The following is a 21,374-nucleotide window of genomic DNA, read 5'->3' on the forward strand; positions in this document are numbered from 1 at the left end:
GCCTCCCATAGAACACATTGGTTATTACAGTTTTATTGTACATCATTTTCTGGGTCTGTGTTTTTGTATATTTTGAATGACACTGAATCTTTAAGTAATAAATGATTGCTGAACCAACTGCTGATGCTAATATCTTTTAAGGTGTAGCCTCTGTTATTGCTACTTTAAGACTGCAGGGGTAACAAAATTTACTTTCAAATCTAACCTTGATATTAACTTATATTAAATTGACTTCACTCTAATTTTCAGAAGAAACAACAAAAGCAAGGACACATCCACCTTCACTGGTAATGTCTGCACACCGATTTAACTGTCACAATGTATATGAAGGAAAGGACGCAAGTCAGTGTACAGAAAAATAATTTTTGTTCAAATACTGATGATTGTATGATTTAGTTTTGCCTTTTTATAAACAGTATTATTTAGTTAGAGGTCAACAAGTGTAACAAGGGAATGGGAGCCATTTGTAAAATATTTTTCCTAAGGGAAAAAAACCACTAATAAATTTGATCCTTTTTTCTACTACAAACTAACTTTCTGAGACATCTAGGGTATTATTCTAGCATATTCAACACTGGCATATGACTTGAAGGCTGAAGTTCTAGAGTGAGAGCATTTCTTGCTCTTAGTTTGGCTCATGCTTTGCCAGTTTAGCCTGTATAATTTGTTATGGGAATAGGAGTTCGCAGCGTGCTGTGAAGCACAGAGGACCATGTGAACAGAAGCTCACTGGTTCACAGTTGTATCCAAGAGCTGAGAGATGCAGCTTTCGAGTGTGTTGGTGGAAGCTGCGTAATGGCACCTGGTCTGGTCAAAGCACCTGCTCATTCAAACAGCGAAAGCTTTGGGGACCTCTTGATCTCTATCCAGTTTGGTGAATACTCACCGCCAGCAGCAGACGGTCTCTTTCAATTAAGTCAGCCAACTTGTACAACAGCCGTCCCCTCTCAGAAGCATCCATGGTACGCCACGGAGAGCCAATCTGAAAAGCCTGTCTTGCTGCCTTCACAGCTTTGTCAACATCCGCCTAAAAGTTAAAGGGAATTTAAATTAGTACACTGATGTATTGGATAACCACACTCAATGGCAGTATACCTGGCCTTCACTGAGCTCTTCACAAGCAATCATTGTGTCCTGAGTAATCCCAAATGTAACATGTTGCACATGCTTGCCAAAGGTTTAGAATGATGAGCTCCACCTACCTGACACAGGCTGGATTTCCTAAAAGATACAGATCCTATCTTAACAGAGTGACAAGCATATGCAACAAACATGTATATCTGCTGTTGCTGCCTTTCCTAAGAAAGGCATTGAGGAGTTCAGTTCACACATTCGACATTCAGTTAGTCAAGTTGATTGCTTACAGTTAGACTTTGGATTAGATTAAAAGGTAAGCCATAAGAATCTGAAATTGTGGCTAATAAAAGTCATGCTGCCTTGGGTTGAAACGGCTCTGTATGTCACACCTTCTGCTCCACGTCCCGTTGCGTCAGATTTAGAAATAAGGGCCACCATTGCCATCCTGTCTCCCAAAAGATATGGAGATGTTGGTTTTGAGATAATAGTCCCACCATAGGGAAACACAGCCCTAGAGAATGCTGCTTTAGACAGAAACATTCTTATCCAACATGATCAAAGCAGCCAAGAGTAGCAGTAGTTATTATGGAGTTCGGGACCAAGAAAACTCATATTTGCATTTCAAGCCCTTATTTTGCTACATAAATTTTGACCTCCAAAATATCCTTTGACCTAAAGCTACGTTAAACATCATTCTGTATGGAGCTCACATCAGCTTGGGAATGATACAACAGTAGTCAGGAGAGGGCCTTTTGAAATCCAATCTCACAAAATCACTCTAGTACATTAGGATGCGCTGCAATAAATTCACTTGATATTTGATGGAGATTCACTGTACAGCCCCCTTTGGGCACCAACATCCACAGATGTTTACATCAGTATTTGCTTATAACTTACACATAGCATTTTGCATACTGTAAACCGTCTTTAGATAGCACAGGTATTTTTTTTAAGGAAACAATAAGATAAAGTCTGATCACTGCAAAGACAAAGGCAACTGTTGGTCACAGGTTCCACTCCATGTAGCACACACCAACGCAGAAGCAAAGATGCTAAGGTCTGGCCATCCTAAGGTGAACTATTTTGTGTCATAACTTTTTAATCTTCTTGTTTTTAAAGTGGAGGTGAATCTGGTACCAAGCCGAGTGGTTCAGATGCACATGTTCTACAACACAGGACTTGGGTTGGACACGTGGCTGAAGAGCTGACCAGCCTCCTGCTGAGGCATACCCCAGAAAGTACTGAATGATGGCTCAAGTAACTGGGAACTGACACCCTCACTGGAGATAGGGCTTGCAGGCCTGACTCCTGTCGTTGGGCCAGCTTAGCCCCCAGTCAGTGAGCACATTCAGAGAGGGAACCTGAGCAGGGGGCTCTGTTTATATATCTGCTTGCCTCTCAAATAAATGAGAAATACAGGAAGCAATCAAGGTAAGTTAGCTCTCTCAGGTTTATGATGAAAACTAAATAAGGAAACAATTGAAGCGTATTCTCCATGTAACAGTAAGTATTGGTGAACAGGTGAAGCTGTCTGGTGCTGCAGTCAGCAATTTGGGGCTCAGTAACTGAAGAATACCTCTTTCCAGTTTCCTCTTATTATTCCGTATTTCAAGATTACTCTGTCCCACTCTAAGCTCCCTTGTTTATTGCTATCAAGTTAATTTTCCTCAACTAATTCATCTTATCATATTCCCTTTTGCAACTTTGAAACTGTTCCTTCTTTTCTACAGACCCAAAGCCAACCTCCCCTGGCTTGGTTTGGAAGACCCAACATTCTTGGGCCCCACCTCACTACCAAAACTTAGAATTCATTTTGAAGCAATTTTTTTTTTCAAAAATTAAGACCCAGATCAGCGTCCAGGCTGTAGCGTTGAGTGTAAAGCCACCACCTGGGACACCTATATCCCATATGAGCACCGGTTCAAGTCTCAGCTACTCACCATCCAAGCCCTACTAACAGGAATAGGAATGCAGTGGACGATGGCCCAGGTGGTTGGGCCTCTGCATTCATGTGGGGCACCCGATAGAAGCTCCTCACTCCTGAGGAGCCTAGCATAGGCTGCAGCACCAAATGGGGAGTGAAGCAGCAGATGAAAATTACTCTCTCCCACTCTTTCCCTCTGTCTTTCAAATAAATAACAATTCTTTTAAAGCCCCGGCTGAAGTGTCACAACCTGCTTTATCCCCAGACTAATCAAGCCTGAAAATGGATCCTTGTGAGGTATCTGCTGAGATTCAGAGACAAGGATCATTTCTGTTACAGTCCCATGGTTACCATGGATTTAGTATTGCTTATCCAAGATCCTTAGACTCAAATATGCTTTGGATTCTAGGTATTTTACATTTAGAAAGTTCCACATACTTGAGTTTATAAGAGGATAACTTGCGTATGGGACTTGGGTCTAAACATGGAAATCACTTATGTTTCATTTACACCTTATCTACATAGCCTGACAGTAGTTTTATACAATAATTTAAAAAAATATTTTTATTTTTTATTGGAAAGGCAGATCTACAGAGAAGGAAATAGAGATGTTCAGTCTACAATGGCCAGAGCCGATCCAATCTGAAACCAGGAGCCCCTTCCAGATCTCGCCTGCAGGTGCAGGGTCCCAAGGCTTTGGGCCATCCTTGACTGCTTTCCCAGGCCACAAGTAGGGACCTAGCATTTGTGATACTGACCGGTACCCATATGGGATCCCGGCACCTGCAAGGAGAGGATTTAGCCACTGGGCTACCGTGTCTGGCTCTTCTACAGTATTTTGATGTGCCTGTGTTTGAGATTCACCACATGAGGTCAGGTGTACAATTGTCTACTTATGGCATCATGCTGTTCAGTTTTGGATTTTTTTACTTTGGGATTAGAGGTATATATTCTATATTACAGTTATGTATCATGGCTCTTGGTGCACAGGAGTCCTTGACTCACGAAGTGGACAGTAGAATCCGAATCTGATGGAAATATGACCGATACCTAGTTTTATCATTTCATAAGACTTCATTAACAATATGTTTGCAATGGGTATTTATTGCTACCCATTATGAGCTAAATGATTTCTTACTCTTCTGGGCCCATAAGAGGTGGCCAACTTCTATTTAGTGATTTTAATATCTTACAAGCTTGCTATGTTACATTAATTTTGTACAAGGGAATACATTATATAATCAATTTACTGATACTGGCATAATATAAATCATAATTTAACTGATTCCATTATGTCAAAGAACTGTTGCAATATTCCAAACTTCTAGACAGAAGGGCTTTTATTGTTGTTGTTTCAAATTGCGGGACTACCATTTATTAGATTTTTAATTCCAGGACTAGCATTTCATGAATTTCATTTTTGCATTAGCTAGAAAACAACTTGCCATCATCACAACACTTCATCTTACCACACTGAAAATGTTCCTGTTTTGTAGGCAGAGCTTTTAGAAGGAAGCTGAACATACGTACACTGTCCAGGTGATGTCCAGTATTGCATGCTTAAGCATGGCTGAGGAAGGATTGGATTCTTTAATTACTCCAGGATTCTACACTTCCATATTAAATCCAGAGATGGAGGAAATAGAACGGCTTTGCTTTTACACCTGTCACTGACACTTTGTGGATGTTTACCTTTGTCTCCACCAGTTGTTTGTCAGGTCATACTGTAGCATTAAAAGCAGGATTAGCCAGTAGAGTCTGAAAGAGCCACTGAAGTGGAAAGAAAACAGTTCCCACCCACATCTGGGCTTTGCTTTGTAACTTCCATTTGTTCTTGCCTCCTTCCTTTATAAAACCACTGAAAGGCAGTCCATCTTCCATTGTCAGCTCCAGTCTACTCATAAATTAAATCTCTAAAGTCTCTTGACTCATTATCTGAAAAGTCAGTTCCAGAATATCAGGTTACCAAGTCTAGCTTACTAGGTTCGTACCTTTCCCAGAATAAGGTTGTTACACTTTGCTATACATCTGAAGGCAAACTCATGAGAGAAGCAAAAAAAAAAAAAAGTTTTAATTAAAAAATTCATCTGTAAGAATGCTGGATATTAATCAGAGTTACTTCCTACAAATAATTTAGTTTGAGTGATCGAATGTCCAGCCAATTCCATTACTATTGTGACCTTATTTAGAATTTTACTGGATATTAATTCTTGTCTTTTATCTGAGGAGCATTGATTGTCAATGAGTACAAGAGATGAAAAAAATCAGACAATTCTAAAGCTTTGGCTATAACCATGACCTCTCCCTTACCATGCCTAAGAAGGTAAATTTTACAAATGGTGCCAAGAGAAATTTTTGAGCTATTTGACAAGGTTTTCCCTGGAGTACCAGATGTGGAGATGTGTTCCCCTGATGGAACTAACAGCCGCACATAAGCCAAAGGCAAAACTATGTGCTAGGCTCTAGAACTTAAGCATCAAGACTGCTTTTCTTCCTACTCATTGTAAAGAAACCATCTCACAATGTCCTTCCTTAGCAGAATTTATAGCACCAGAAGGAGAGGGTGGGTGCATTTCTAGTCCAGTTAGCTCTGTTGATTTTCATTTCTCCCCAAACTCGTTAGTGGGAGTAGGGAGTATCCAGCCAGTGGAATATATAAGGACTACGAAACTATGTGGTCTAGTTCCGCCAAGGCAACTATAGGTGCAATTTGAAATTCAATAAATCCATGCATCATAATTTTTAAAATGATGATTTTTATGGCTCATAAATGAGGTTATAAATACAAAAATGGTCTTTGGAAACAAAAAAAGGTTCCCCATCTGGAGCCACTCAAGTACTTAGAGACATTGGAAGTAATGTGTGATCTTCTGAGTTCCTTTCGATTTTTGTTTTAAAGATCTATTTATTTTTATTGGAAAGGTATACATAGAGAGAGGAGAGAGAGAGAAAGGTCTTCCATCTACTGGTTCATTCCCCAGCTGGCTGCAGGCCAGAGATCAGCCAATCTGAAGCCAGGAACCAGGAATTTCTGGGTCTCCCATATGGGTGCATGGTCCCAAGACCTTGGGAGCTGGATGGGAAGTGGAGCAGCCAGGACATGAACCAGTACCTATATGGGATCCTGGTGTTTGCAAGGGGAGGACTAGCTAATTGAGTCATTATCCTGGGCCAAGACTCTGAATTCACTTAAAAAGGTGTTCAGTCACCCCACAACAGGGACCCTGGGATGACAGTGGGTACTGGGGAGGCTGGGCGTGGTCTCTTCCATTATATCCTCCCCTCCCCCAGATACTGGAGGAAAAATAAAATGTGTAAACAATGGTCTTCCCATTTTCCAATAACCCTTAATCCCTCCCACACTGATCAACTATGTAAACATAATAATAATATATATATTTTTAAGAAAGCTGTTCATGTTTGTTGAATGTGAGAAAACACCTTGGATTTCTGGGTGTGGCTCACACAACGAGGGCTTCTGGGCCTTGTCTAGCACCCTGCCAGGGATCGTCACTATTTCCCCATTCAAGCTGGATCTTGGCGGCATTTCTTAGAAGCACAAAGTGACCTTGCACCCTGCCAATCAATGATCATTTTGTCAAAACCCAGCCCCTACTAAATGTTCATGTTTGAGAGGCAGTGTTACTTATGGTTTAACATTTTGTGCTTTATAGAGCACCTGTGTGTGTTCATTTCATTTGACATAAAGAGAATTACAGAGAGATTTCATGTGTTGGTTTGCCCCCCAACAGCCTGCAGAAACAAGAGTTGGGTCAGGATTCAACCAGGATCCCAGAGGCTCTTAAAATGTATTTACCGACCACCATGTGAAACAGCCATGTCAATATCACCCGAGAATTTGTCAGGAATGCATATTGTAGGCTCTGCTCCGGGGTTATCTAAATACGCTTCGTGAGCAAGTGGAATTCAACCAGCTACACTTTCAGAAGACGTGCAGGGAGTTCTGCGCATGCCCAGTTTTGAGCATCCTGCCTTAGGCAGTGGTAAATCTAATACAAAATTCCTGGGAGGAGATGCAGGGGGAAATGTGGGAACGCAAAGCTCAAGAGAAAACAATGTTTCATGGACGTATTATCCACACTGTACCAGAAACGTGAGAGTGGGTGTCGTGTCTTACACAAACTAACAACAGCTCTATAAATGCTGCTAACACAAGCAGGTACCACGCTCCATGATGACACTGAGGAGAGCAGTCTACCCAGAAGGTTCAAGTCGGGCAAAAGCCTGCAATTATTGAGGCTTTACTATGCAGCTGGCACTGTTAAAAAGCCTGCATATATTTTGTTTAATTCCATTTCCGCCTTCTACGTGAAAAGGTCCAGGAGCCCAAGCAAGGTAAAGCACACCAGCATAGTCGCTCTGTTCTTGCTGTAGACAGACTGGCACCAGGCGCTGCGGACTGTACAGTGGACACACACAGGAACGACCAGCAAACCAAGGCTGGGGGGAGGCATGGGGTCTGGTGAGGGTGAAACAGGTAGAGGAGTTGACCCGGGACATAGGTCGTTAAGAAAGAGGGGTTGGACAGTATCAGGTGTTGTGTGTTGACTTTTCCCTGAGGCCGTGACCAGTTGGAGCACTGGTCACACTCTTGGGTGTATACAGGAAATGAAATCTGAAAGGGGGTGATGTAGGTGTCTAGCCTGCTGTCTTGATTTCTCAAATTATCGACCCCTTTGCTTAAGCTCTGCTCTGCTGCCTTTCGAGGCCTGAGTCTTGCTTTCTTCTGATAACACTACAACCTGAATGCAGGGTCTTCCTCTAAATCCAAGAATCTGCTGTACCTATAATTAGCTGAAGCTGTGTCTGCATGGCTAGTGCAGTGAGGTGTCATTTCAGGGACAGAGACTGGATGACGGCTACACTTAGCTGACCACAACATCGTGCCCAGTATGTGGTGTCACCCTGGCACCCATCCTCCAGCAATCTTTTCAGAGAAACAAGCATTTTACGTATTCTTATTTTGCAGAGTATGGCAATATTGGGACAACTAAAAACCAGACATTTTTTTTCATATTAGATGTTGAAAATGTAATATTTAATAATGAGAAAGATAGATGCAGAGATATAACAGGAATTTACAGCTGCTAATTCATTTCTCTAATACTTCCTGCAGCTGGTCAGGACCACACAGAGCTAAGAGCCCGGATTTCAACTCCGATCCTCTCGGGTGAGTGATCAGGAACCAACAAGTGAACACTGCTTTTTACGTCCCATTCTCAAGAAGCCAGGACTTGAACCAGGCATTTTAATAATGGGATGTGGAAGCCCTGTGGACATCTTAACTGCTAGGCCAAATTCCCACCCCAGAAATACATAAACTTAATATATTCTGGAGGTTTTTCCTCTCCTCCCATTCCAAGCTTTTTAATGTCACTGTCACACTTTTCTGACCATTACAGGGTACAACAGCACTGCCGGTCACAGGCTGTGGGTCAGAAGCGTGGATTTGGAACATAGATTTTATTCTTTGCTAGCAGTGTCACCTTGGTGGATTAATCAACTCTGTTTTGCCATTGTGTATCAGCTGTGAAAGTGGCTAAAGTGGGTTACTGCCAATATTAAAATAATTTAGGGTTAAAAAACGTACTGGGTTTTATCTTTAATATTATGAGTTAGAGTTTTAATTTTTTTTTTCAGTTTAAATTACCTTAAAACTCCATTTTAAAAGCATCTATGCCTTAATTTACTTGAATAAAATAATTTGGTATTATGTTGCTCTGGGAGCTCTGTATCGTCTGTTGTATTAACTGTTGTACTAGTTTCATCTGACAACTGTCAAATTCTCTGCAAATAAAAGATTTGTCTCCTTTAAAATTTGTGTTCAAGGCATTCTTATCCAATCTGTATTTAACCAATCTACACACTATTCCAATTGAAAAGTAAGGGAAGGTCGTAGGACCAATTATCCTGAAAACCAGGACGTAAGCCCACCATTATTTTGTGATTCTTTGAGGGTCATTTATGAGCTTCATAACTTGGGAAATTCTCACATTGTCCTAGAAGTCCTATTTCCTGTTCTGTCTTCTTGACGTTGCAACAGAGTGGGAACAACGCGGTGAGCATGAAGTTCGCCACTGCAAACTCACCTTGTCTCCTTCTTCAACCAGGCATATTTGCTCTTCTGTGGCAGGATTAAGAACAGGGAATTTCTTGCCACTCACCGAATCATGCCATTCGTTGTTTATGAAGATCTGTAGGAGCAGAGAGACATAGATTAAAACATAGGCAACAATTTTTGAAATTTTGATAAGCTTAAACTTTAGCATGATGTGGTACTAAAATGATGCCTATTTCTTCCTCTTTGAACATTTTAGTTGTTTTTGGCATTTTACAGAAAGATGCAGAGAACATAAATGTACCTATATACTAGAATACAGTAGTATTTAAAAAAAGATTTATTGTTTTATTGGAAAGACAGATATACAGAGAAGAGGAGGACAGACAGAGAGGAAGATCTTGCATCCACTGATTTACTCCCCAAGTGGCTGCAATGGCTGGAGCTGAGCTGATGTGAAGCCAGGAACCAGGAACCTCTTCCAAGTCTCCTACGTGGGTGCAGGGTCCCAAGGCCTTGGGCTGTCCTTGACTGCTTTCCCAGGCCACAAGCAGGGAGCTGGATGGGAACTAAGGCCACTGGGGCATGAAGTGGCACCCATATAGGATCCTGGCATGTGCAAGGGGAGGACTTTAGCCACTAAGCTACCACCCCAGGCCTTAAACTATAATAGTACTTCTAAGCTTGATGAAGATATACAGTCATTTCAACACTTAGAAATACAGGCTGGAGGCCACTGCGTGACATAGCAATTTGAGTCTCTGGCTGTGGTGCCAGTATCCAATATGGTGCCATTTCGTGTCCTGGCTACTCCACTCCCAATCCAGCTCACTGCTAATGCCCTGTAGGTGACGCTTAATGACCAGCAATGGCTGGTAATTGTTTTTAACTTTTAATGTTAGGGAACACTGCAACTCCTATTTGCTTTTGAATTTGGGACTTTATGTAAACCTGAGTTAACACTTTTATTTTTACTAGAAATGTGTGATTCAGATAAAAAATGTTCTGGAAGATACTATGGGAAACTGTCAAGTGAGCTGTGGTTTCTATTCAAGGGGTTTACAATCTAAGAGGAGAATATTTATACTAAGAAGAACAAGTGAAGAACTCAAGGTCCTAAGTGTGGGTGTGGGAGCTTTGTTCCCCCAAAGGCCATCTGAACATGCATCACATCATTTGCAAGCCATATACAATTAGCAACTTGAAACTCAGCCTGATTGAAGGTTGAGTCCCACTGCAGGGCCGGGTCACATGACTGGCCCCACCCCTGGTTGTAGGGCAAAGCTGCTGAAGTATAGCTGTAGTGATGACGTTGTGCAGCGAGACTCCAGGGAGGAGAGAGGTCTGTCTGAGGCCTAGGATGTGGTGTCAAGAAGGAACACAGGGACGCCGTCTCAAAAGAACAGCCATGAGAGACTTGCAGTGCAGTCAAGAGTCCTATCCTGGACAAGAGTCCTGGTGGGAGCAAGCTGCAGATCAAGTCTGATAACGAAGATGATGTCAATTTGCGGAGAGGGAAGGTGAGGGAAGTTTGGCTTATCCTGGAGCACATAGGTGTTTTTAAGAATAGTGATTTTTAATGAATTCAATTAATTTGAAGTAGACTAACCAGGATATAGGAGATGATTTAAATGTAACTTTCAAAGTCAAGTACAAGTTCTGGAGAGTCTAGCACAGCATTGCCTGCAAAGTATGAACTGCGAATGTAATGCTAAATACAGGACTTTCTGCACACAAACAGAATTCAGCATATAAAATGTAGCGACTGAGGCTGGCCTAAGGGCCCCACTTCCTTTCCTATGCTATGGGAAATTTCTTTGCAGAAAATGCCTTAATTCTATTTTTTTCTATCTTAATTCTATTAGCGATACTTTTGGCATTTCTCTTTCTAGTTAGCTGTGGGATTAAATGCTCTTTTGAATAGCCACCCTTCCTGTAGCTATATTAAGTGGTTATAGGGCCAAGTCTAGGCTAATGGATGTATATTATAATAGTTGTAAAAACTATTTTTAGGCCTGCTATCATGGCAAAAGTTGATTTTTCCATTTGTTATTTGCCTTTACACGAAGGAAAAAAGCATGGCATTATAGAAGTAAAATGTTCATAAACCCTATTGATCCATAATACTAACTATTCCCACTTTGGATTGGGAACTCAGGCTACTTCTGGATTATATGTATAGCAGGCCTCAAATGGAGATCACAATATTGATTGGAAATTACAGTTACTGATGCATGCTTAAACTAAGTGCTTTTTAAATGTGGCAAAACAATCAATGGGAAACTTAAGGCAACTGAACGTTGATTGCTTCTCCTTTAGATATGTGAGATTTTAAGGGAAATATCATATTACTTTTAAAAATAGCTGGTCATTTCCTGGATGCTGTTTAGAGTCCAAGTCACAATATTGAAAGATGAAATGCCTTTTGCAGAGTACAGTTTGATCAGTAAACGTGTCAGTTAAATGTGGTATCCACTGTCTTAATACTCTTTCCTCAAAATATTTCTCATTGGGGTCCAACTGGATTTGACTACTGGACAAAATACGACCTAGCAGGCTTGAAGAGGGATGTGGGGCTTTGGTGCAAACTACTTCAAGCAGAGAGCACCGAGGTCCCTTTAGAAGGTTTCTCAATGAACTTCTTCTGCAGGGCAGGGACTGGGCCAGTGAGTCTTGGTACTGTAAGGGAAGCCGGTACTTTCCTGGTGGCATAGAAATTTTAAAAGTGCACATTTTCAATGCAGCAGGAAGACCCAAGTGCTGCAGCTAATGGGGGTGCCCACAGAGAGGCAAAGGTACATGATGTGAACATGCATTCTGTTACGCAGCCCAGAGGCCAAAGTCGTTCTAAAGACCGTAGGGATGGTGGACAGAGAGAGATGAACAGGTGGGCAGAGTCCAAGACAACCAAGCACAGGCAGGTGTGTGTTCAGCATTTCAAAGATCAAGCCTACAGCTCTGGCAACTTCTTCTGACATGCACCCAAGCCAGCAGAACAACATGTTCGGATCCAGAGTAGAAAACATATACAAGGAAATTAAGGCTGAAATACTAGATGAAAGGAAATATTCAACTGTAGTAAAAAAAAAGTGAAAACAAGATAGGAGTGGCCAAAACAAAAACAGACAATAAAATCTTGGCTATTCGTTTGTTTTATATATGGCCTGACTTCAATGATGACGATACAAAGGTACTTCAAGATGTTTGTGCACAAAAGGGATTAAAAGATGATTTTTTTTTTTACCAATTTAAGGATTTCTCAAAAGTTCTTGTTTGAAACAAAATAAACCTTCAGCCTCATTGATGTGACAATGTGCCATATTGTCACTGACCTTCAGGTGACAAAAAACACTGAAGCATCTTCCATGAATCACATATGCCCTTCACCTAATCATGAAGACACAGGAACACTACAGAGCTCCATGCATTTTTAATCTAATTTCAACAATCCTCTTCCTGCTAAAGAAAGTGTCAAATGTGGAATATAATTACAATATTTGTTATGTATATTCCTTCAATTTCTAAAAAAGTATGGGAGAACACAGAACTAGTCAGATAACTGGGTCAATAATTGGAGAGATGGTGGTTCAAGAAGTTTTAAGAGCTATGACATTTGTGTTAAACAAAATTTCCATCAACAATTCCAACATTACCAAAAAATTGGGTAGGGATAGAATATCAAAAAATCCAAATGTTAGGAATAGACAATTCCAGCGCAGTGTTTCTAATTTTGTGTGAAATTTTGATATATATATATGCAGGCACACATGAACACTCAAAGCATTACAGGTCATGATATTCAGGTATATGCAACAAGCGTTCCCCTTATTCCATAGAGGATATGCACCAAGAACCCCAAAGAATGCCTCAACCATGGATAGTCTGAGGCTATATTTGCCTTATCTCTCTCTCCCTCTCTCTCGCGCTCTCTCTCTCTCTCTATACATACACACACCCCTATGGTAAAGCTCAGTGTATAGATTAGGCACCATGAGATAATTGACTTAATTAACTGTCATAAAGATATAGATAATATATATATTTCCTTCACATACACACACACACCCACCCCTATGGTAAAGTTCAGGGTATAGATTAGGCACCATGAGATAATCAACAGTAACAGAGCAATCACATGGTCATAAAAGTTACATGCAAATGATCTTTCTGTACCAATCACTGACAGAGCTTTCACCTTTACAGTTAAAGGCCGTGCACTGTGCCTTCTCTGTGCTATCTTTAGACAACTGGCCTCACCAGTATTGATCTTTAGGGCCATTATTAAACGAGGCCTGCTTGAAGTCAAACACCTTGAAACTGTGATAGTCCAACCGATAACTAAGAGGTTACTGCATACCAGGCAGGCAGGCAGGCAGTGCAGGCACCACTGGATACGTTGGACAAATTGCTGAGTCATTTCCTAGGTGCCATGGAGCAAGGTAACACAAGGTTTCATTGTAATACCAGAATTGCTTTTTATTTAATATCTCCTATTGCAGTGGATTATGGCTAATAAACTGCAGACAGTAAGTTCATAGGTAAGAGGAAACTATACTTCCTTTCCTTATATATTAAATCGACTTTAATTTAGAGGCTGTGCAGCAACCATTACTCAAGTCCTTTTGAAGAAGGTTCTATGTTGTCCTGCATCTGATAAATGCATCATCTATTCCCTGGCCAAGATGATAATAGCATCAGGAAAATCTAAACCACCACCACCATCACTTTAAAACTCACAGCCTCAAATTTCTTTAAAGACAAATATGCACTTTTCTTCAATATCTGGACCCAGGAGTATTTTTCTGATCTACTCTATGTGATCCACATTTCATGAACATCATCTTTGGGTTTCTTGTCTAATGAATTTTTTTTTTTCAAAATTTTCAAGAGTATATGATCTAGCTTTTTCATTCTGGAAAACAATTCCAAATGTAATGGGCTAAGTCAATATTTTTATCAGTCATGAGAAAACGTATAGGCCTGCGCGTCCTTTTCAAATGAGAAGAATGCCTTTTGTTGGGATATATACTATTTACATTAGGGCTTTCATGTTCTTCACGTCGTTCAGGACTCAAAGGGTGAAACAGTAAAACAGTCCTTACAGAGGAGGCGAACACAGGCTGCCAAGTGGACGGTCACCTCCCACGAGGACAATCAGTCCCAAGATCCTTCACAGGCTGTGGCCGTGACCTGGCGCTTCCTCCTGGGTTCTGGCCCTTCCTCAAGGAGAAGGGAAACAGTTTTGACTTGCCTGGATGCGAGTCAGTTTCTGGGAGGAGCAAAAAGGCAGCTCCCTAAGCAACCTAAGAGAGGTTGCTCCCACTAACGTAAGGCTGGCCCAAACTTGGAGATCATTGCTATAGGTCACATTGTTAGAAACGTAGAGTGGCAGCCAGTACAGCCCTGTTCTTACACTCAGAGTAAGCAATGCAGGGTTCAAAAGCAAGAATCAATGTGAAAGCAGTTGCTGGAGAAAAATTTAAAATAGAGACTGCCTGCGCATGGGAGATAGGCTACTGATTTTAGGATTTCGGCCAATTAGGTTTGCTGGTTCTAGGATTTAGAGGACTAAAGTGAAAAGACTCGGAAACCAGTGAGCTGTGTGACCTTTCACAAATCAGATATAGTTTGAGTGTGTGTTCCTCCAGTTTAAAATAGAACTCTAGCAGCTTCTATGGTTCTTCCTAGAATTTAATTGTAAGTCTCAGATAAACAGATGAAGTCATCTTGAAATTGTAAAAAGAAGTACAAATTCCACCCACATGAGAAACCAAATAAATTCGTCTTGAAAAAAATTATTTGCTTACTAGATAGGGGAGAAGGGAAGATTTAAGAGGAAGAGAGGATGGGGAGAAACAATCTTCCATTTCGCTGATTCATTGCCCAGCTGCCTGCAGTAGCCAGGGTTGCGATAGGTGGCAGCCGGGAGCCCAGACCCCATTCTGCTGCTCAGTGTGTGTGGCAGGCGGGCTCCGGTGTGTCAGCATCCCTGCTGCCTCCTACTTGAGCAGTAGAGCCAGAATGCAGAAAGAAACCAGGCGTGGGCTCTTGCACCACAGCATAGTGTGCAAGCACCCCCCAAACCACCCTGCCTGCCTTGGGGACTGAATTATCTTAGAATTCAGCGAGTGTTTTTGGGACGGGGTGTTAAAGAAGAGGAGCCAAAACAGTTACTAAGTGCCAGGTTCTTTATTCAACCTACATTATTAGATTCTTAGGTTCACAAGGAAATTAGCATATTGGCCCAAGTCACATCATTAAATCAGCAGAAAAAAAAAAAAAACGATATTGAAGCCATGTTTCTCAAACAACTATGCCTTATAGCCATGGAGCTATTTGTTCAACAGCTTCCAAATCCAGAGCAAACAAGACGTTGCTTTGGTCAGAAGGAGGTTCAAAAGCTTACCAGAGAAAGCAGGACCATAGCTAAAGCATTTCTCTCCTAACTTGCTTTATTCTAGCCATACTAGTAGTGCTCTGGACCCAACAAGCTCTTGCCCACATGGCATTGGCACATGCTATATGGTTAGATCTTGGCTTTCCCCTATCCTACAGGGCTGTCTTATTCTCTATATCCTGTAGGCTTACGTTAATGTCCGTTCACGAAAGGCTCTGTTCCTAATAACCTCACACACAGAATGTAGTCTTTCCCAGAATTCTGCATTTCCACTTTTTGTCCTATAAGCATTTATCATAACTTGGGGTTCTATTCTCTTACATGTTGCTTGCCACATACAACCCTATCTGGGAATAGGAGCACCACAAGAATCATATTAGTCTTTTTGTATCATAATGCCCAACAGAGCAGTCATTCAGACTCATCAAATAAAGGAAAGAGAAAAACCAGAGACAAGGAGAAGTGGGGAGAAGGCAGGTGTGGGGAAATGCATGTAGCCTGAACTGGTCTCAGCTGTGAAGATGTTTTATTGAAAGGTAACTGCTAGGAAAAAGAAACTGAAATGCCGCAAACAGCCCAGCACATAGTATTGGATGACTTGCCTATCAAATATTTAATCCAGTAGGATTAAACAAATCAGAAATGTAGCAACATTATCTCTCACACAAACCAGAGTTGATTCTCAGGAGCTGAACAGCAGCTTGCTTAGGGTCACACCCCTCTGTCCATATCGACTCTCCTAAACCAGCTCCACCTTCCCAGCCTCGGCTGAAAACCTGTTTCTGTCCAGTCCTCCACCTTTTCTTCGGAACTGGTGGCGGGCTTCCTCCTCCTGGCCAGGACACAGCTGAGCAGCAGCTCGGTGGTCTCAAGGCCCTGGCATCCTCCAGGAAGAAGGAATGGGCAGAGCAAAGAATAAAGACAGCTTAAGCAGAATTCCTGTGAAGGCCATGTCTTTGGGGTGACCTTTAACCGGAGACAAATCACCTGTTAGTGCGGGAGCTCTAACTCCCAGCACCTGAATTCTAGCTGCGTTCCTTTAAGCAAGTTGCACAGCTACTGTGTCCCTCAGCAGTGTATTGTTAACAGCAGTCTCATAGGGTGATTGCGAAAAACTGAAATCATTGTAAAAAGTATAAACAGTGGTGGGGCAAACAATGAATCTGAGCTACAAGTATTTCATGTGTGTGTGTGTCTGGGTGTCTGTCCCCGAATATGTGTGTGTGTGTGTGTGTGTGTGTGTGTGTGTGATGTCATTGGCTGATGGCAACTCTTTTCTAGCATGAACAAAATTGTGTTTAAGAATTAAGCTAGCAGTTTTAGATGAGAACTCAGAGAAAACGTAACTTCTAGAATCTCCTATTTATCTTTTTGTTGTTTTAAAAGTAGAAACAAGTCTGGTGGGAGAAGAATGGAAAACCAAGTTACCAAATCCTGTAAGAGAAAATTCTTGATCCCTGGAATCCTGGATAAACCTTTGGAACTTCGCTCCAATGCACTCTTTGTCAGGTGGGACATGATTGTGCAAGACAGTGACAGAGAAACTTGGAGAAGAAAATGAAGTGAGGAAACAGATCTAGGAAATGTTGGGTAAAAGAAAATTCTGGAAAAACTGGAAAGAATTCAGAAAAATAAATAGGACCAGCAAAGCTAATTTGTCAGGTATTATTTCAAGTATTTTCTATGCAAACATATTATTTCATCTAACAAAGGTCACCGGTACTTTTACCATCTCGTTTATACAAAGGAGACAGAGGCAGAGGGAGGTGATGTAGTTCCCCCAGTGACCGCAAAACTTAGAAATAAGTGCCTCACGGACAGGCTTGATAAAATGGGTGGGTTGTTGAACATGAGATTGAGAATGGCGAGGCAGAATCGTAAGGGACCGGAACTCAGTTCATGTGTATCTATAGTGTTGTTATTTGAGGCTTCACGTTACAAAAGCTCTCACAAAATTTCAGAAAGTTTTCCTTACAACTCTGATCTGTTTCACCTACCCCAAAGAAATAATTGAACAGCATTGAAAATAGGACATTAAAATTCTTTTGGATATAAGACAATGAGTGCTTTTGGTTTGCGTGGCTTCTAGTGCTTTTTCTGCTTTGATTCTATAGCTGTAATAAAATTGGTTTTGCCCACCTGCCTGTCCTTTCCCTCCATCTTGCCCCAATAGCCAATAAAGTTCCAGCCATTATGAAGAGACATTACAACATTAATAGAACAGTGCAGGTGCTTAGGGACTGGCCACAGAAGCTAATTCCACAGACATTAAAACACTTTTCAACTCATTCTGCAAGCAGAAATTATAGTTTAAAAACCATCATTTTTTAAAGATTAAAACCATCATTTTTTTCTCCCAACTCCTTTTGCAAGTGCAAATCCAATACCATTCTTCAGAGGAACATGGTAAAAAAAAGTGCAAAGGCATTTGGGAAAGTTCACCCACTTAGATTTAATTACATACATAACTGCTGTCCCTCCAAGTGTGAAATGTTGTAACCAGTAAGACAAACAATAAAATGCTATCTGAGCAGAACCTATCCGGATGGAAGTTGCACAGAATACTCGCAGACTTCCACTGCATCTCTCTGTTCAGGAAAGTACTTAGAGCAAGTGCCTGCTCCTCGAATTCTGGCTTCCTTTGAACACTTCGCTTAGCCCTTTGGCCCTGAAAGAGTGCTCTTACGCAATGATTGCAAGGTGAACAGGAGATCTCAATGTTGGAAACATCTCTGAGTTAAGGCAAGGACGGAGGACATCCAAACACGGAGATATTTTATATATAGAACGACTTCTGATTGTGAAAAAAATGAACTCCTAATGATAGCAGTGGAGGACTGTACGCATCATCAACTAGTTTATAATTTCAAAACTTATGTGTAAACGTATGTGCTTCAAACCGAAGTTTTGTTTCTGAATGACAACCTTAAATGAGAGCCACTGGTGAGCGTGTTGGGGAGCACACCTTTCCTGATGTACACTGTTGAGGGCGTGAGCTTACCACATCTTGATGTTCCTGTTTGCAATACACTGAAGTGGGATTTTTTTTTTTTCCCCTTATAATAATTCTCTATGAAAATAACACCTGCTCAGCTCTGTGACTGCCGGCCAATTGTGGTAAAGGCACACTCTGACCTCTGCACTCCCCTAAAGGAAGAAGCCCATCAGTTGAGCCACTTCCTCTCTCATGGTGCTGGTGAAAATGAAAATGCTACAGATCTTAGCATTTTTTCAAAAAGCATATCTGGGCACAAAAAAGAAAATAGATCTACAGTAATGGGGCTTTTACTTGAGCATGGAAATACACTTGTGTTTTTCATTGGCTCATGTAAGAAGCAAAATGGCTCTCCCCTCAGCTGCAGGAGATCAATGCTTACCTGACTCTATGCAACACACCTGCTAGCTAACGCCAAGCGAGTCTCAGGCTGCCTTTGCATACTTTTCTGATGGTTCTGTTTTGGGGTTCTGGCCTCTCAAAACTGGAAAGCAGGCATGCAACAGTGGAACAGGCCAAGTTCGGGAAGAATCTTAGAACTGCTTGGGCAGGATCCACTTCCTAGTTCGGGCTGAGCATTATGAAGTCAGTCTGGGTTTGGCGCCTGCTCTGCTTTCTCTAAATATTTATCAGTGAACAATTACACATCAGCTCCCAGGGCAACAAACTTGGATGAAGAAATAAACAAGCATGCCTTGTCTTCCCGAACGTGCATGCCCATTAGGTTTCCACAACAGCTTCCCTCTGATGATGAGCTGATCTTTAAGTTACTAAGCATGGCGAGACTAGGTTATTCCAGTAAATTCCATTTCTACTTTAGAAATTTCTTTCCCATTGGAGTCCTCGCCGTTTCTCCAGGAGGCAGCGTCTTTTAATCCCACACACTAGTTAGACTAAGGTTAACAGAACTGCTTAGGAAAGCCCACTGAATCCTGTCCCCAGATGGTCTTACACAGAGAGAGATGCCTTCTACTTAAAATTATGGAAAGGAAAACAACTCAGAGAAAGTTGTTTGATAGGATTTAGAATTCACTGTTTGAGCAGGCTGCTAAACCCAGGCAGGCATTTTCCAAGCCTTTTATTTTTACACAACTACTTGCGAGGGGCTCTTGGCTCAAGTTTACTTAAATTGGCCTTTTCTGCTCTGAAAGCATATGGTTTTTACAAACCCGAGGTACAATAGCAAATGCAAGTCCACTAACCTTGGTGTACTGAATCTTCAGGTTGGTGAGTGGGGTGGGCAGCTCGGCCATGCCTGCGGATTGTGGTTCGGCTTCACAGAACACAGGTGACAGGCGCAGCAATTTGGTTCTGATAGAGCACTTGGCTTTATTTGTTCCCTTTTATCTGCACGGGCTAAGGTTTATTTGCATACTGGGATGTGATTGGATGAATAAACTCCGAGCAAAAAAAAAAAAAGAAAGAAAATGACACTAGTTATTTGTAACACCTAGGGCAGACAGCCTTTGACTTTAAAGTTAAATCCTTAAGAAACCAGCTTGCCAGCATGGAAGTGGCATCTGGAGACGGTGCACTATTTGCAGATGAATTAATTTACAAAGCCATAACCTGTGATAAAGGTATACAGCCCGGCTGCTCTGGCCACGAAGGCCAGTTATTATTTCTTATGATTTTTTTCAGGCTTTTTTCCCCTGCTGCTGTAATGTAACTTTCCGTTCTCTGGCAGATTTGGCGTCAGGGCCTTTGAGGATTGAAAACTAGTCAAAAAGGGCACTGGTTTTTAAGAGACCGGGAAAGACAAAATCCTTGCCAGGTGTTTTCATGTTCAGGCCGTCAGCAAATCAGCAGGTGAAAATCCCAGCGCTGTGAAGGCAAGCAAGGCCCGTGTCTAGACAACCACCCTAGGTCAGCTGTGAGAAATCAGCTCAGTGAAGGCTGCTTCCAGGGCAAGGTGGGGAGACCGCCTGTGATTCCAGAAGCCCCAAGTGATCTTTATTTTCTGGCAGGGATAGGAAAATCAGCAAGGTTTTGAGGGAACTGAGCACACCATGATCCAGGGCCACTACAGGCAGCAACAGGGCAACGCTGTCAGTTACAAGGTTTAAAATGAAAGTAACCTCTGGCTTTGGCAGCTGTCTGTATCACGCAGCCCCGGGGGCAGTTTTACAAAGAAAGAATCTAAGCAAGACCCTCAAACAGTTCAAATTTGTAATGTTTCTAGTTGGGAACATTGAAAAAGGACGCATTTTAACTGTGCTACTCCCAGATTAAGGACAATATGTTACTGTACTGAAGCTCTGGTAAAGTTACAACAGGAATGAGATAGCATACTTTGAATGCTTTGATTAAGCAGAAACAACCTTTTTCTTCCTAGTGACAATGCCCTGTTCCCCTCAAAAACATGGCATTGAAACAGAGAAACTAAGAACCACGGAGGAGTTCTCTCCAGTCAGGTGCAGAACCTGTTTCTCTGTCCAACCTTGCTTAGTTTCCCTGCTGTGTAGAGAAAAACACTTAGTCATAGCTTGTCTCAGAGCCGCTCAGTGCAAAAGCAGAGCCTCGCTGTGTGCCAAGCTGATTCACACACCAGGCTTTGCCTGCTGTTCCCCCTCTCCCACCTCGCAGGATTCCAGGCTGTGTCCATGAAGCCACTATGTTGAAGACTCCTCACATTACCCACTCTCAAACTGTGGCTTTTCTTTTTCTTTCTTTCTTTTTTTCCCCTCTTTTTTAAATTAAAGGCAGGCAGGAGTTGACAAACTTTTTTTCTGTAAAGGTACAGAAAATATTATTTTTTGTTTTCTGGACCAAATGGTTTATGATATAACTCACTTTGCTTACAAGCAACTACAGACAATATACAAACGAATGGGTGCTGCTGTTTGCAATCAAATTTTATTTACAAAAACAGGAGGCAGGCCAGGTTCTGTCTGGGTCAGCA

General features: G+C 41.7%; 1 protein-coding gene across 1 annotated transcript in view; it reads right to left on the bottom strand.

Annotated features, from left to right (window-relative positions):
- ALDH1A1 (aldehyde dehydrogenase 1 family member A1) overlaps positions 1–19,821 on the bottom strand; it is a 41,377-nt gene extending 21,556 nt beyond the window's left edge. The window contains exons 1-3 of the mRNA XM_058657365.1: positions 19,675–19,821; positions 9,112–9,216; positions 887–1,027 (exon numbers count right to left, since the gene is read on the bottom strand). Coding sequence (XP_058513348.1) covers positions 887–1,027; positions 9,112–9,216; positions 19,675–19,725 — 297 coding nt within the window. The 5' untranslated portion in view covers positions 19,726–19,821. The remainder of the gene's footprint in view (positions 1–886; positions 1,028–9,111; positions 9,217–19,674) is intronic.
- Positions 19,822–21,374: the final 1,553 nt, after the last annotated feature.

The sequence above is a fragment of the Ochotona princeps genome, chromosome 31 (assembly GCF_030435755.1).
Source record: "Ochotona princeps isolate mOchPri1 chromosome 31, mOchPri1.hap1, whole genome shotgun sequence".
In the NCBI taxonomy this organism is placed as follows: Eukaryota; Metazoa; Chordata; class Mammalia; order Lagomorpha; family Ochotonidae; genus Ochotona; species Ochotona princeps.